This window comes from Phaeodactylum tricornutum, chromosome 2 (assembly GCF_000150955.2).
Source record: "Phaeodactylum tricornutum CCAP 1055/1 chromosome 2, whole genome shotgun sequence".
NCBI classification, from domain to species: Eukaryota; Bacillariophyta; class Bacillariophyceae; order Surirellales; family Neidiaceae; genus Phaeodactylum; species Phaeodactylum tricornutum.
Genome location: NC_011670.1, coordinates 885593 through 899940, shown reverse-complemented (window position 1 = coordinate 899940; position 14348 = coordinate 885593). Strand labels below are relative to the sequence as shown.

At 49.8% G+C, this 14348-nt stretch overlaps 4 protein-coding genes across 4 annotated transcripts; 1 reads left to right on the top strand and 3 right to left on the bottom strand.

Annotated features, from left to right (window-relative positions):
• Window positions 1-1627: 1627 nt before the first annotated feature.
• PHATRDRAFT_32830 (predicted protein) lies at window positions 1628-2900 on the bottom strand (the record flags this gene model as incomplete). The annotated part of the gene is made up of 2 exons (XM_002177676.1): window positions 1628-2019; window positions 2111-2900. 2 exons carry the CDS (start codon window positions 2898-2900, stop codon window positions 1628-1630), a joined length of 1182 nt encoding a protein of 393 aa, XP_002177712.1.
• Window positions 2901-3607: 707 nt separating this feature from the next.
• Window positions 3608-5447, bottom strand: PHATRDRAFT_43588 (predicted protein; the record flags this gene model as incomplete). Its single annotated transcript, XM_002177675.1, has 3 exons — window positions 3608-4780; window positions 4820-5224; window positions 5319-5447. 3 exons carry the CDS (start codon window positions 5445-5447, stop codon window positions 3608-3610), a joined length of 1707 nt encoding a protein of 568 aa, XP_002177711.1.
• Window positions 5448-6080: 633 nt separating this feature from the next.
• Window positions 6081-9032, bottom strand: PHATRDRAFT_43587 (predicted protein; the record flags this gene model as incomplete). The annotated part of the gene is made up of 1 exon (XM_002177674.1): window positions 6081-9032. The coding sequence occupies one exon, from the start codon at window positions 9030-9032 to the stop codon at window positions 6099-6101; it is 2934 nt and encodes a 977-aa protein (XP_002177710.1). The 3' UTR covers window positions 6081-6098.
• Window positions 9033-9522: 490 nt separating this feature from the next.
• PHATRDRAFT_43586 (predicted protein) lies at window positions 9523-14342 on the top strand. Its single transcript, XM_002177991.1, has 4 exons — window positions 9523-10615; window positions 10688-12015; window positions 12075-13553; window positions 13725-14342. The coding sequence occupies exons 1-4, from the start codon at window positions 9616-9618 to the stop codon at window positions 14322-14324; spliced, it is 4407 nt and encodes a 1468-aa protein (XP_002178027.1). The 5' UTR covers window positions 9523-9615; the 3' UTR covers window positions 14325-14342.
• Window positions 14343-14348: the final 6 nt, after the last annotated feature.

Here is a 14348-nt window from a genome sequence, read left to right as displayed (position 1 = left end):
CCAAAGCGAAATTGCTGGTGCCAAAAGACCCTGTTGAAAAACAAACACTTCTGACTTTGAAGGGGTCTCCTCGGCAAAACAAATGGTCTTCTCGGTAACAACTTTCTTTGCCGAAACTGTAGTCCCCTCCCGGTCTTGCAATCGATAACGTAGGTACCGCTTTGTATTTCGTCATTCGTGATTCAATCCTAGACAGCGACTTGTGAAACATCAAACGCTCTTTTGTGTAAACTTTCTAGAAACACGTGGTATTGTCTTTTTGGACGCTTAGAGCTCACATCCACTAGCAGAGCAAATCTCAAGCCATAGCTTTGTCAAATTGGAATGCTGTTACCATTCGGAAAGCAGCGATAATACTTCCGTTCAACATCATTGGTCCGAAGAGTTGTTGGAATCTTTTGTTTCATCACCACGCTCAGATGATTCCTGGCGGTTGCTATACGTTGTCGACGGCGTTGACGGTGTTGGCTGTTTTTACTCGCAGCGCCACTCCAACTATAGCGTGGGTTGCTGCTGGGCCAATTCACCAACGCCACATGAATGCTCTTAGTGGTAAAAGATTATGTATACCCTCGTCCTCCTGTACACAACTGATGGCATTGACTGACCGCCAAATGCAGTTTTGGGAAGATGTAGAAGATGGTCTCGATGATATCGAAGATTTTTACAACAAGCAAGGAGCCAATATCGATAGGATACGGCAATTCGGTCGAAGGTATGCAAAAAAGCTTGCTTTTGTAGTTTCATGGGTTGTTCGAGCGAATCGAGTAGCTGATTTGTGTTCTTTGCGTTCGATTCTTGCCAATGGGTTGACAAAATAGTGCACGTGGGGAAGTTCCCTCTCCAGGTGGATCAGCTCCTGGACACGAACCTTCCGAAGAACACATCGATGGTTTGACAGCACAGCCGTTCTGGGATGTGGCCAGCATGCCCGAACTCTTTCCGTGGGCCCCGGAATTAGAGGCTAAATCGCACATTATCCTAGAAGAATTCGAAGCCAAATTAGCCGAATCGGACCAATTCGCTTCAGATTCGGTGTGGCAAAACCAAGTAATGGGAACCGGCTGGAGTGCTATTCGTTTGCAGCGACTAGGAGTCTGGAATACAGCCAACTGTCGTCAATTTCCCCAAAGTTACGAATTGCTTCGTTCGTTAAACATCCCATTGGCCGTTCGAGGAGTTTGCTTTGCTAAACAATCGCCAGGATCCGGTGTGCAACCTCATAGCGATGGGCGAAACTTTATTCTTACGTCACATTTGGGCTTAAAGGTTCCACAAGCATGTTGGATTCAAGTTGGCGAGGAGCGGCAGGGATGGAAAGAAGGGAAATTGACGACTTTGGATACTTCGTTCTCTCATTCCACCGGTAACCCCTCCGATTCCGATCGACACGTACTGATCATTGATTTCTGGCATCCCGAACTTAGTGAGGCGGAACGCTCGTCTTTGGAATTCGTCTACGATTTGCGCAATAAGTTCGAGTCGGGGCAGATACCCTTCCGGAAGCCGAAATCAATGGAGGAAGAAGGAGGGCTAGGAAAATGGTGGGAGTCGCTTACAGGAGGCAAAAAGTAAAAGCCAAGGTAGAAACCCAAACAAACTAGGTATTTGTTAGCTTGCTGCGTACTTAGAATAGCTTGTTTACGACTTGGAGTCGATTACGTTCAAAAAACGGATATCGCTTTCGTTTACGTGTCGCGTCTTGCTTCCCCAAAAATGCACTCATTTGCGTTTGCTGTTGCTTCTTTCCAATACAGTATTCTCCTTCCTCGTCTTCGTCGATTATGTCGGCCTGAAATAGGACCGAAGCCGCGTTCCTTTCTAACGCTTTTTTCGCCGGGTTCCAACTGAATCGCACAACGTCTGGATATCCAAATACCTTACAATTTTGGTTGTTTTCCATCCAGTCTTTGCACACAGGATCTGAGGGATAGCCAGAGCCAAATTTCGGGTCGCGTTTCAGACTCATCTCCGAATACTGAAAACTCTCCATCATGCGATCACGAACATTTTTAGCCACTGCGACACGAGATGCAATGGTTAGCATTATGTGAATGCAAATAAGCAAATCCTTTCAAAACACGCGGTCTAATCGCACAAACACACGCACCGACAGATCCAGCGGAACAAGGTGGGTATTTGGCGTCAGCCTTGGATTCTACAGTAAAGTCAATGCCTGGAAATTCTTGCTGCAGCCTTCGTTTGTAGTGATCCGCATTTCCGACCGTATCGATGAAACAAGCCCCGATTTGAACTCCCGCTTCCAGAAGATGTTCAATGATACCAGCCGCCGCGTCGTGTGACATTTGGTTCAGGTTGTATGATTCGGTGCGAAGCATGTTTCGGGAAATTTCACTGGCGTGTAAGACGCGCACGGCAAATCCCATCTCGGGAGTGTCGTACATAATTTTGTGCAGCAACATAGCACGCTTGTCTTCCGAAAGCTGTTTGGAATCATTGAAATCGTTCGGAATGCGGTCCTCATCGCACGGGTTCCAGAAGGCGGCACCGTAAACCATGGGTCCGAGGATGCTGCCTCGTCCTGCTTCGTCTATTCCTACAACGACGCCCTGTTTATTTCTACATGAATCTGGTATATCAGAGATCAGCAGAAGCCCGGCGCCATGTACGTTTGACAGTTGAGGACGCTGGGGACGTGGTGCCGAAGATGTACCGTCGTTGCAGCCATCGACTGCTTGCTCTTGACCCATTAGCACTTTCATAAAGGCTACAGTTTCGGCCCGATCTTGTAAAGGTTTTCCCGCCTTTGCGAACAAAAGATTAGTCGTCGTCATACCGCCATGGAATGAATAAGGCTTCGATGCTGCTCCTCTCGCCGAAGCAATTTTACTGTCATTTCTGGTCAAGTTGATTGTGATAGTTTTCTTGCTTGTTTTCATGGGGCTTCTTTCACTCTTCACAGTTAGCTCTACCGCTAATAGGGACAGTGCTCTTTCGCTGCCAAACAAACGGATAATGCTAATGCTAATGTCTAATAGGTTGGTTAGAGTTGATGGATCCGTCGTCTTTCTCATAGACAGTGGTTAATGTGAGAACGCAAGCTAGCTGGTCTATACATAGGAGCGGACTGCGCTTACCCTTCACTAGCCAGAGTCAAAATCCCGGAAGAAGACACCCAAATCTTCTCGATTACGGCAAGCCAGCGGGAACCACTCCGGGAAAGAACGATGGTTAACAAACAACAAACATTCAAACATTATCAATCACAGTGCAATACGACGGATAGCAAACCTGACAATAAGAGTTGTGGTCTCAAAGGATCGCTCTGTTAGACATAACATGTTGGAGTTTGGCATTGGTCTCGCGAACTCTATCGCTGGCTGTCAAGAAATCCATTGGCTCGACAGCTTCTGTGTGCAGTGCGATTGGGACCAGAGTGTTCTTGAATATCTGATAAAACGGGTTTGGCGTTGTTCATGCAGATATAAGGAGGCTCTTGGTGCAAATATGTCGCCGCTTAACGACTCAGAAAAATTGCATTTGCTTCTCAGTGGTCATTTTTGCGTTCTCTATGTCATTAACTGACTCGTTCAACTCATTGTGTTTATTTTGAAAGGACACGTGCATTAGGTACCAGCTTATTCAATTAGGCATGCATGTTAGTTGCTAGACTGGTGGCCATTTCCCTCAACCTTGATTGCTTGTCCGACGATGGCACGACGTGCTCCATGTACTGCGGATTTGGTGTGCTACACTCTAGACAGTCTAACGCTTGGTCTACGTAGTCAACCAGCTGGCTTTCAGTATCAGGATCAATGAGAGAAATTTGAGTGGTGGACGAGGCTTCTCCGATCAAATGAATGGCTTCCGCGTAGCGAAACAAGATGCCACATTGGGGTTGTTGGCTCAGCGACTTGGGCAATTCCTTCGCCATGAGAAGGAACATTTGGGAACCCGCACTACCAAAAAGGCTTTGCGAAGCGCTTTTCGTATGTCCGTGTTGAGGTGCAGTCTGGAGGAGTAATGCAAGCTCTCTTTCCTGTAAGTTCCGTAGCAAGGAGTACACCAATACTTCCATTGTTTGATACTGATCAAAACCGTTTTCTAGTCCATTCTTGACCGTAATTGGCAGACCAAAAAGCAAGCTTGCGTCGATAGAAGAAAGTGGCACGGTCTGAACAACTTCAACGGATGAATTTGAAAGGACATCCAGGTCATTGAGGATCGAAGTCGCTCTGGGCCCATTCACTGGAAAAGGCAAGACTTCGTAGCTCATATCAAATGAGATGGCGCATTGTGTACCCTCCAGAGTCTCTGGTAAGTTGAACTGCAGGCGCTTCCGAGCGGCGTGGGCCAGGACGGATTGCCTTGCCCATTGACGAGCAAGAAAGTGATATCCAACAGGCGAGCTGTCAATTGATGAGAGACCAATATCTATCGGTGGCCCGGTCGTCTCCGAGTTGCTGGATTTAGAATACTCTTCGTATCGCCCCGCAAAAGCAAGCTGTATAGAATGAATGCATCTCATGATGCCAATTTCGTGCTGACGAGCCATCGTGCTTGGTTGCCGCACCCTGTTGATCGTATCGTCGTCATTTTCGCTTTCTGTGGGAGGAATTTGAAGCGCCAGCATTCCCGTTTTCGCGATTACGATTTGTATCGATGAGATTTCTGAGTTTTGGAAATACGGAATCGCAGAATCCCAAAAAGTCAAGGCTGCCTGGCCGTGTGCATTTTCGTTTAGATCCGCAAAAAAAGAAATATCGCTTGTAAGAAGAGTGACATCTATGGGAAGGCCGGTACCAGGTTTGTCGCTTATCTGAGATGCTATAGATTCAGCTATTCAATAAGACGAGACAGCGTGAGATGCATCTTCTTGCAACGATGGAACGATTTGCAACGCGTTCTTACTCATTCCCAACAAGAGCTTCCAAGACCATTTGTTGTTCATCCCCTTTGGGACATGAAAGGAGTTGCTTCCGAATTTAGATGCTTTTACCGCAAAGGAAACTTGGGAAAGCCGCACAGTCTTTTCCTTTACCATGGCTTCGAGGTCGGATCCCGGCGTGGACTTCACGACGATTTGGCTGCCTGTGGCTTCGGACGCTGTGGTCGTAGCGAAGAAAGATGGCGTAATACCACGAGCCACAAGAACGCCTAAGAAGGCTTCCTGATCCTTACGAATTTTAGAACTTATGAGGAGCGCCTCCTTCGTGTCAAAAGTGCGAGTATCAATCGCCAAAGCTCGGTTGACCGCGTGATTCTGTTATCGATCCTAAGTTGGATTTTGACCCGAAATTCAATGACGAGTCATTCGCTGGAGATTCGGCGCGTACGGGAGATATTAGACTTTTTACCTCGCCCTGCCATTCCAGTAGCTCGTGACCAATGAATGAAGTAGAATTTGCAGACGGAGAAGAGCTGTGAGTGGATTTCGGATCGGAATCGCTGCTGGTACTTTTCTTGCGACTTCGTCTTTGCTTCATCCTTTTCACTGTGGCAGCAGTAAAGGAATGTTTTCCTTTCTTCTCGTTGTGGTCGAGCGAAGTGCTGAAAATACGAGGCATTTTAAAACAAATAGGAGGAGAGATTGACGTAATGGGGTCATAAAAACAATGATCGTTTCTCGTCAGCGATTGATGAGAGCGAATTCCTCTTGTTCATGGCAGCAATTTTCGTTTGCGCGCTTTCAAAATGTCACATAGGACAGATACTTCGTAAATTGTAAATGCCATTTTTTTCTACTCGTGCTGCCGCTCACACTCAGTACATTCTGCTGGCTCTAGAGATAGGACAAGTTTCCCGCGCCCTATCTCTAGATGGCGCTAATGGACTACAAAGCTAAGAAAATTACCTTCGCCTAACTCTAGGTTCCACTAAATATTGCTTTCGCGGCTTACTCACAGTCAAATGTGGCCACTATCATAGAGTATGCGCATCAAGATTCCCTGCCGGTGTCCACTGAAAGTGTCTTCCGGGACAACCAAACATTCTCAGATTTGGAAGCTTTGTGCGTCGACGAACGGAGCGCATTCCATCTCCTGGTTGGTAAGAGTTTCCGAACAGATGCGTGACAACAAAGATGAAAGTAGAATACATAAAAAGATTTTATAGAGTAGCACATCTATCAACCTTTTCTACGGGGTTTGATTGTATTTTTTATCGGTTTTCTTGTTCCGTCGTTGGTTCGTCTTCATGTCAAATGGTACCTTGCCTTCAATAGCCCGGTCGTTGAGCCAAACTTCGCCACCCAAGCTCGATTTTGATTGGCCTTCCCATCGTAAAACTTCCACTTCGTCCGACGATCTACTCAGTACGTTTGTCAAGTCCGGGAGGGGAGTTGTACTCTTAGCCGACAGGCCCACAATATTGTCGGCGATTTCATCCGAGACGGTAATTGCTTCCCGCATGGACCGCTGATAGACGTTTTGGGCGGCCGCCACGTGACCAAGCCGCTGTTCCATGAGTTCGTAGTTTCTCCATATTGATGTTTTCTCACCACTGCCAGCAGCGAACAGCCGCAGCGATCGTTCATAAATAGCTCGGGCGTCCCGAACGTTGCCAAACTCTTCCTCCATCAAGGCCCAGGCTGTGACTGCCGCTACGTTACGACTATCGGCATCCAGGGCCCGCGAAAAACATCTTCTAGCCGCGGCAGCGTCGCCTTCTCTGGCCTCTAACACGCCCCAGGCCTGCCACAGTCGGGCGCACCGGTAGCCACCCGACTGGCCACCCGTCAATTGCGCGCAAGCCCAAATGCCCTCTTGAAAAATTGAGCGGGCTTCCTGAACGTTTCCATGGCGCGTTTCTAGTACCGCCCAGGCCTGCCAGACCGGGGCGTGGCGCTTGTTGGCTTCGGCCCCTCGTCGTAGCAAATCGCGAGCGGCGTCCACGTCGCCCAGTTCGGCAACGTACAAAGCGTAAGCTTGCAGTACACCGGCGTCTCTGGGATTCGCCTTGAGGGCACGCTCTAGCAATCCAATCGCCTTCCGACTGTTTCCGTTAGGCCGTTTCGTTTCCATGAGTGCGTATGCTTGCAGCAGTCGCGAATTCCGACGATCAAATTTTAACGCTGTTTCAAAGCAAGTTTCAGCTTCGTTCCAGTTCTCCTCATCTGCTTCCATGACACCGAGCTGCAACCAGGCCACGGAACTTCTTGGGTCAACATCTAAGGCAGCCTTGTATAGTTGGCGGGCCCGCCGTATGTCGTTTGCTTCGCATTCCAAGGCCGCCCAGGCCGTGTAAACGTGTGCTGACGGGGGTAGCGATGCTCGTTGCCATTCTCGTTCCGCGGATTGAAAACAAACTCGCCCAGCGTTAGCGGATTGTCCCAATTTGCGGATTCTTAACTGCCCCAGACTGACCCATGCAGCTGCATGAGTAGGTCTTGATTTGGCCGCCGCAATATACAAGGCCTCCGCCTCGGAAAGTCGTCCCGAATTTTCTTCCAAGCAGCCGAGCGCCTGCAGTAAGAACGGGTTGGCGCCACGATCAGCTTGCATGGTGTTTTCGTTAACGGACACGGCATTGGAAATGCCCGTTTGCAACCAGACTTTGGCGAGTTTAAAGTCCCGCCGCCGGCTTGCACAGCGACTCATCCCGAGGTAAGCGCGCCCATCGCGGGGATCGATTTGCAGGGCAATCGTATACAGTTCTTGGGCTTCTTCCACCCGACCGTGTTGTAATTCCTTTTTGGCGAGGTAATTGAGTCGATCCGCGTTGACTCGCAAAGGATTGCTGAGGCGGACCCCGTCGCGAAACTGTACGGCTCCGTCTCCCATAAGCGATGTGTCGTACTGGAGTTGACCGGTTTTGGTTCGGCGATAGCCGAAAATACGATCCCGAACTAGACGCGTTAAATCGGCGTCGACTTTCGCTGGCTTGGTTTTGTTGTTGCTGTTCGAGCTTGTTGTCATGGTGAGGACGTTGGACATGTTGTGCAGTTTCTCGTTCGGACGAACGTTTGCAATACTCTCCGAACTAGTTTTGCTTATGCTGTTCGGAATCGTGTTCTTGCGGGTAGGAAGAGCACGGTTGCTTTCCATTGAAGGTGATTCGAGAGAGCTGAGCTTGGGCTCGCGCCACAATCGCATGACGGAGCTTCCACCGTATGAGGGTGATCGCATTTTTGGATTGACGAGGCTATCGCGCTTCTCGCGCAGCTTTGTAGAATCTACCACAGGATCCTTTTTCTGTCGGATGTTGTTGCTGTTGATGCCATCGGTGGCATTTTTTTGAAAGGCGAGCCGTTGCTTTTGTTTCTCGTCCCTCTCTTTAATTTGGTACAAGTCTCGTTGCACGGAGGTCTCGTCCCAGACCGGATCCGGAAAAAGACTTTCGAAACTCCAGATATTGGGTGCCACATCAGAGCCCGACTTCAGCTGCTCATACTTGGCCTGGCGCGATCGACGCAGTGTTTTCACTTCACGTTCTGATTCCGGAATGAAATTGCGCTGGTAATTTTTACGCTTGAGCAGATTATTGTTACGGGCGTGTAATCGCGTACTACTGCTACTGCTGCAGCTACTGCGTGTGGCGCTCTTTGGGCGAGCTTGTCCAGTCCCCGTAGACCCACTGGTGGAATCAGTATTCTCCGATGCGGATTGAACGGGTGTACCTTGCGGCGGGGACGTCGTCGATAACGTGGTGGATCGCGACGGTCGTGATGATTGGGATACGGATGGCGTTGGTTGCCGTTGGGATGGAGGAGTCAAAACCATCCACGTCGCGGTACGGCGAGTACGGCAGTGGCTTGGTCGCGGCACAATCGATTGGCTACTACTTTTGCCGAACCCTGTACTTGTCGTCCCAGACCGTGGTCTTCCCGGAGCCTGTGGAACTACCAGCGCTAGCGTCGAGGGGGAAAAGCTCAGAAGGGCGACAACTCCGACGACGACAACGGCACACGACGACCATCGTAACCCTGCCGAAATTGTTGGAATCATGAAGCAAGCCGTCTGTCGAAGGAGAGTGGGAGGCGTATCTGAAGTGTTCGATACTATAGTTAGATGATGTGTGGACGAGATGATCCGTCTCCGATTTTGACCCTGTTGTTGTACCATTAACGCCATTGGGGGGATACAGAAGACTTCGTTGGTTACTGTTCCTGCTACTACCTAGTTTCAGTTGCGTTAGTTATTGGATGTTCCGTGCGTTGTTCGCCCATGTTGTAACTCCCAGTCTGCGTTGGTGCAACAACGAGACAGGAGAAACCACCATAGCAGGGATCAATTTGCGATGTTGGGTGGGTGGGTGCGCTGGAGGCCGGATGGGTATTTTCGGCTGCTACAAATCTTTCCAGTTCACTTCAACTGTTGTGACGTGGCGTGATTGGGATTAGTCTGTTGTCCAGCGTCATTTGCCAACGACAGCCCGAAGGAAAATTCTGTCCTTCGTCCCCCGAGAGGACCATCCAAGGCGGGAATCGTTTCTATTTCCACGACTCGATTCATGAACCCGGATTACCGAGGTCCACGGTTGCTCGCATTCTGTTCTGTTCCTTTCCGACCATGAGACGAAGCAGGGAATTTGTGCGTAGCCTACTGTTCACAAGCACGACGACGCCCGTCGTCTTTGACCCAAGACAACTCGACGAAACGTCGTGATAGCAATTTCATCGCGGACTTCTGTTGCCTGCGACGAAGCAACGTTCGCATGACTTTGTCGGCGGCGGCCGGAACGGTTTGGGACTGCGCGGGCTTGTTGGAGCACGTGGCGAATGCGGAAGCCATCCACCAGGTGCACTGCGAGGAGGAAGAGACGATGTTGCGCGCCTCCACTACTTCAGTCTTTGGTCATCCCGATCCGCCGCGGACGTACCTTTTTCACCTTGACTCCAGTGGCGACGTGTACACCGGCAACGACACTAATTGTCGTTCCCCGTCCGCCGTTTTGATGATCGCATATACCGCCCACTGTGTCGCGGGACAAATCCTGGAATCCGATTCTTCAACCGAAACTAGCAGCCCAAAAACCCCGTCCAATACTCCCTTTACAATCTGTAGCTTGCGTCCACAACTTCCGGAAGAAAACGACGAGGATGATATGGAGCTAGACCGGAGCCTCGAGTATGCTTTCCTCCTGGGTGAAGTTGTAACATGTTTGACAGTCGTTGGTGCAACACCAGCCAACCCAAAAACAGCCGACAGCTCGGTAGAATCATTGTCCCGTGCGATTCCTTCTACAAGCGCTAGCAGTAGTCCAGACGTGGATTGCAGATTGCTCGCACTCCTTTTGGGCACGTCGGCTTCCAGGGTACTTGCAGTAGAGCTCACGCTACGACGCGAACAAGACGTTTGGAGTCTGACTTTAGCAGCGCAAGAGAGACAGCACAGTGATCAAGTTTTGTTTGAAGCTCTACCTAGAGATGATTTGGAAACTTGCCGACGACTTGAACGTTCTGGTAATTTTCGTGTTCCTTTTGTCCCCGACGGCGGCGTGGTCTCCTTGACAGCATTTTCCCTCGGTGCCACAACAACGACGACCTCCTCCGGCCGTCACTCGTCTTTTGTGTGGGTGGTCTATGGCGATGGCACGCTAGTCCGCGTCCATAGTCAAGCCGTTTTCCCGTCAACGTGGCAGCAAGGTGCAGCCGCCAACCAATCCGTGGAGGCCTGGCTTGGTGGGACACCGACGAGTAAAATGACGACGACAGGTAGGACTGCTGTAAGTATCAACGGCAAACGTGTCCTCGCTCGGTGTCACGTACAAACGCCACCATCAGTAGCCGGTTCCCTTCGAGTTGTTCCACTCTATCAGTATCACCTTACACCGCTCGCTGAGGTGCCCGGAACCGTACAATCACAAACTGTGGAGTCGTCGTCCGATGACGACGCTGACTACGACGGAGAAAATGTTGACGAGTTGGAATCATTTGAAGCCTTGGTTTTCAGTGAAAGGGCTACGGACAACTTTCCTACGCTCGTATTTTACACGTCAGAAAATCATTTTGACCATTCCATGCATCCCAGCCAACGCAGTTCTCTCTCCCAGAGGACTTCGGTCAAAGCTGTTGTCGGAAACACCAAGGCATTGGTTGGTGGCTTTGTGGGTTCCGCCATGGGAGCGCTGCGGTGGGGTTGGGGTGGTGATACACGTGCGGCTACTCACATGAGTACTCCGCCGGTCCTTGACGACGAGATGACGGGAGACGAAAGGGACTTGCCTGCTACGCCATTTCCGTCGTTGTGGAAAGATCCCATCACGCTGGTGGCCGGTCATGAGCTTCACGACGCGCCACGGCGCATCGAGTTTTGTGCGCTGGATCCGAAGGGCAATCTAGCGGCACTCGCCGACACTCTCGGACGGATTATCGTGTTGGATCTGACGACCAAACAAGTCGTGCGCGTGTGGAAAGGTTTTCGAGAAGCTACTTGCCACTGGATTCAAGCGCCGCGTGCGGAGGACCCGGGCAAGTGTCGCCTGTACCTGGCAATTCACTCACGACAACGACATGCTCTCGAAGTGTGGCCGATCAGACAAGGTGGAAAGGTTTTCTCTATGCAAGTGGGACGGGATGCACATATTCTTCCGTGTACGAATGGTTTGTCGCCGTCTCATTGGGCAATCTGTTATTGTCTATATTCAAATGTAATTGGTACGGGTCTAAATCGGATGGAACGGATTACTGTAGACGGTTTATCCAACAAGAAGTCCTCCGTAGTCACAGCGCCATCAATGGCTAGCTCGAGCACATCAACGCACAATGTTGCGCCAAGTCCATCACAAACAGTATGGTCACCGAGAACAGCTGCTTTGAAGCTCCGCCATCTTCAACAATTGCTCTCAACTGAATCGGCACACTACACGACCCAGGACCTTTACAAAGCTTTGCAGGACATCGAGTCGCTAGTCGACCTGTCTTCTGCTTTGGATCTGCTTGCAGGAGCGTCGGTACTAGAAGATCGGTTGGGTGTAAAGGGGGCCGACTTTCAGAAATTAGCGCTGGGCTATTGCAGTGTGACCTTGAGTGCGGCTACAAAGGGAAATGATGCCACAAAGAGTTCAAATCCGAATGTGCAGCTGCTTTCGCGGAAGATCAACTTCTATTCTCAGGTAAGAGTGGTTCGATATTGAGATTTTAGTGGATAATTTGATTGGTGCCTCACCCTAAGTTTCGCTATCAGATCATAACCGCTTTTGTGCTGGTGCAAAAGTTTGAAGCTACGACACACGACAAGGCCTCCGAGTCTCAACCTTTGGTGCCATCAACCTGGGCCGAAGAAGCTGCCGGATGGGCTTCGACGTACTCTCAGATCGTTGACAACAAGGAATCTTCCCAGCAGGATAGCACCCCTTACCATAAGAGTCCGGTTTCTTTTTCAATTTTTGCAAAGGCATTGATATTTCCCAATTCAGCAACGGAGGGAAAGAAAAAGATGAAAATTTTCTTCAGTGATAGCTCCAGGACCCGCAAAGATATTTTGGTGCATGTTTTTAAGCCGCTTCTGGCGGATGTATTTTCTTTCAATGTTGTGAACTCAATTTTCGATGCGCTAGGAATTCGAGACGAGACGGACTACATAATGAAGTGCTTTGGGGAATGGTTCATGACGGTTCATGTGGATCAGATCCTTGAGAGATGCCTCTTCGCGAACCTAGCTCCGTCGACACGATTGTTACAGGACCTTGCCACTGTTCAGCTTACAAAGTACCAAGGCGGGGCTGCCTTGAATGTTCTTTACAAGTTTTGCAAAGAGGCGACAGACTTGGTGCGAGCATTTCTACTGTGTGTCCTGTGTCGAGACGCCGTTGCGAAAGCCTCTACACAGCAAGAGAAAGCCACTTACGGTACGATTTTGAGTGTAGATATGACCAAAGATTGGGAATGCCTACTTCGGAGTGTAAGAATTTGTCTTCTGGTTTCTTTGCGACTGAAGGGTGTTAGACTTGGCGCTGCGCCAGTCAGTGTTTATGCCGTTGAGCAAGACGGTAACTTTTCGGTTTACGAGTGGCTTGCACGAGACGAGCTTTCTTTGACGCAGGATCACGAAGAAATCTCTAGTTTGGAGAAAGCGTGCAAAATGAGTAGCTTCGCATTTGACCCATCGCAGCGTGAAGGGGACGACCCCACACACTTCAAGTTACTACAAAGTTCTTGTTTATCTGCATCAATCAGTGAGGACGAACGCGCTGAGTACTTGGTTGACTTTGACGACGACATGGGCGCTCTCCTGCTGTTCTTCAGACGCTACAATGAGCCTGCACTTCTCGTGGCTCACCGGGCCTTACTTCTCGGATCCAAATGGTCAGCGGATCCAACACAGCTTGCGACTCTAGGTGACGTCATTGCAGCTCTCAAAGCCATGGATAAGCGAGCGGAGTTTGTATCGCTGGCCTTTGCTGTGAAAATGGAAGTTTGGTACAATCAAATCTGTCCGATCTACCGGGCGTACCTTTTTGGCTTCGACGAGGTCCATGAACTAAATGAACAGTTAGTTTCGCCCTTGATTGCAAGCAAAAGCTGGCTGTCTGCTTTTGGCCATCTTGCTCTTCAGTTGTTAGTGCTACTAGCTGAAATTCCGTGGGACGCGGAACTCATGAGTGTCTACAATCCTCCTCTGGAGAGCGGTATAGTTGAGACATGGCCGCCGGTAAAACCAGACTGTATATTCGTGAGACTCGTCAGTAAATGCCGTAGAATAGATACAGGCGCCTGGGATGCTCACTGCGTTGTGATGTGTGGGCTTCTGGTTTCTAGCGATGCCAGTTGCTTGACTGACGGTGAATGCATTTCTGGACTGTATGACTTATTCATACCGCAGTCATTGTCTTGCCCGACCAGCATCTCAGCTAATGCAACTCCACAGCAACGGATCTTTCTACAAACCGCAGTTGCAGGGTTAGCCACTGAGTACAGCGGACGCGCCATGGACAGTTTTGCTTGCTTGGTTGAAGTCGAAATGCTGGGAAAGATTTGGGGTTTCGATCTGAAGTTTCTGCGCTCTTTGTACTTGCTTGCGATGTACGAGTTGGCCAAAGATCGGATGGTTGACGAACTTCTGACGAAGAGTGCTACGGTCATCGACGGACCTTACTTTGTAGAAGGGGCTGTCGATATCGTATGCCGCCGGCTCAACGATTTTTTGTTCGGGGATAGGATGAGAACTGGTGAAATACAAGGTGTTGTAGGTATGCTGGACGCTGATTTGTGCGAGTGGTTGCAATCAAGAGCCGAAAGCTCTAGCTACTTTGTCAAGCCGGGACCACCTAGTAGTATTCGTATTGGCAACACTCATTTGTTCACCATGAGGTTGTTGAGTTTAAGCGCAACTGCACAGATTGAACCCGCTCTGCGCGTTAAAATTCATTCCCTTGTCGTACTCAGTGGAACACTGGTCAAGGCGCTCGAAGGGCGGAAGTAAGAGTTTAGAGGTAAAAGCAAGTAC

Bases quoted from the DNA above. Each gene is read 5' to 3' on its own strand.
- PHATRDRAFT_43586 (XM_002177991.1), top strand. From the start codon at position 9,616: ATGACTTTGTCGGCGGCGGCCGGAACGGTTTGGGACTGCGCGGGCTTG. The intron at 10,616-10,687 runs GTAGGACTGCTG...CACCATCAGTAG, and splicing joins GAGTAAAATGACGACGACAG to CCGGTTCCCTTCGAGTTGTT. The intron at 12,016-12,074 runs GTAAGAGTGGTT...CCTCACCCTAAG, and splicing joins AGATCAACTTCTATTCTCAG to TTTCGCTATCAGATCATAAC.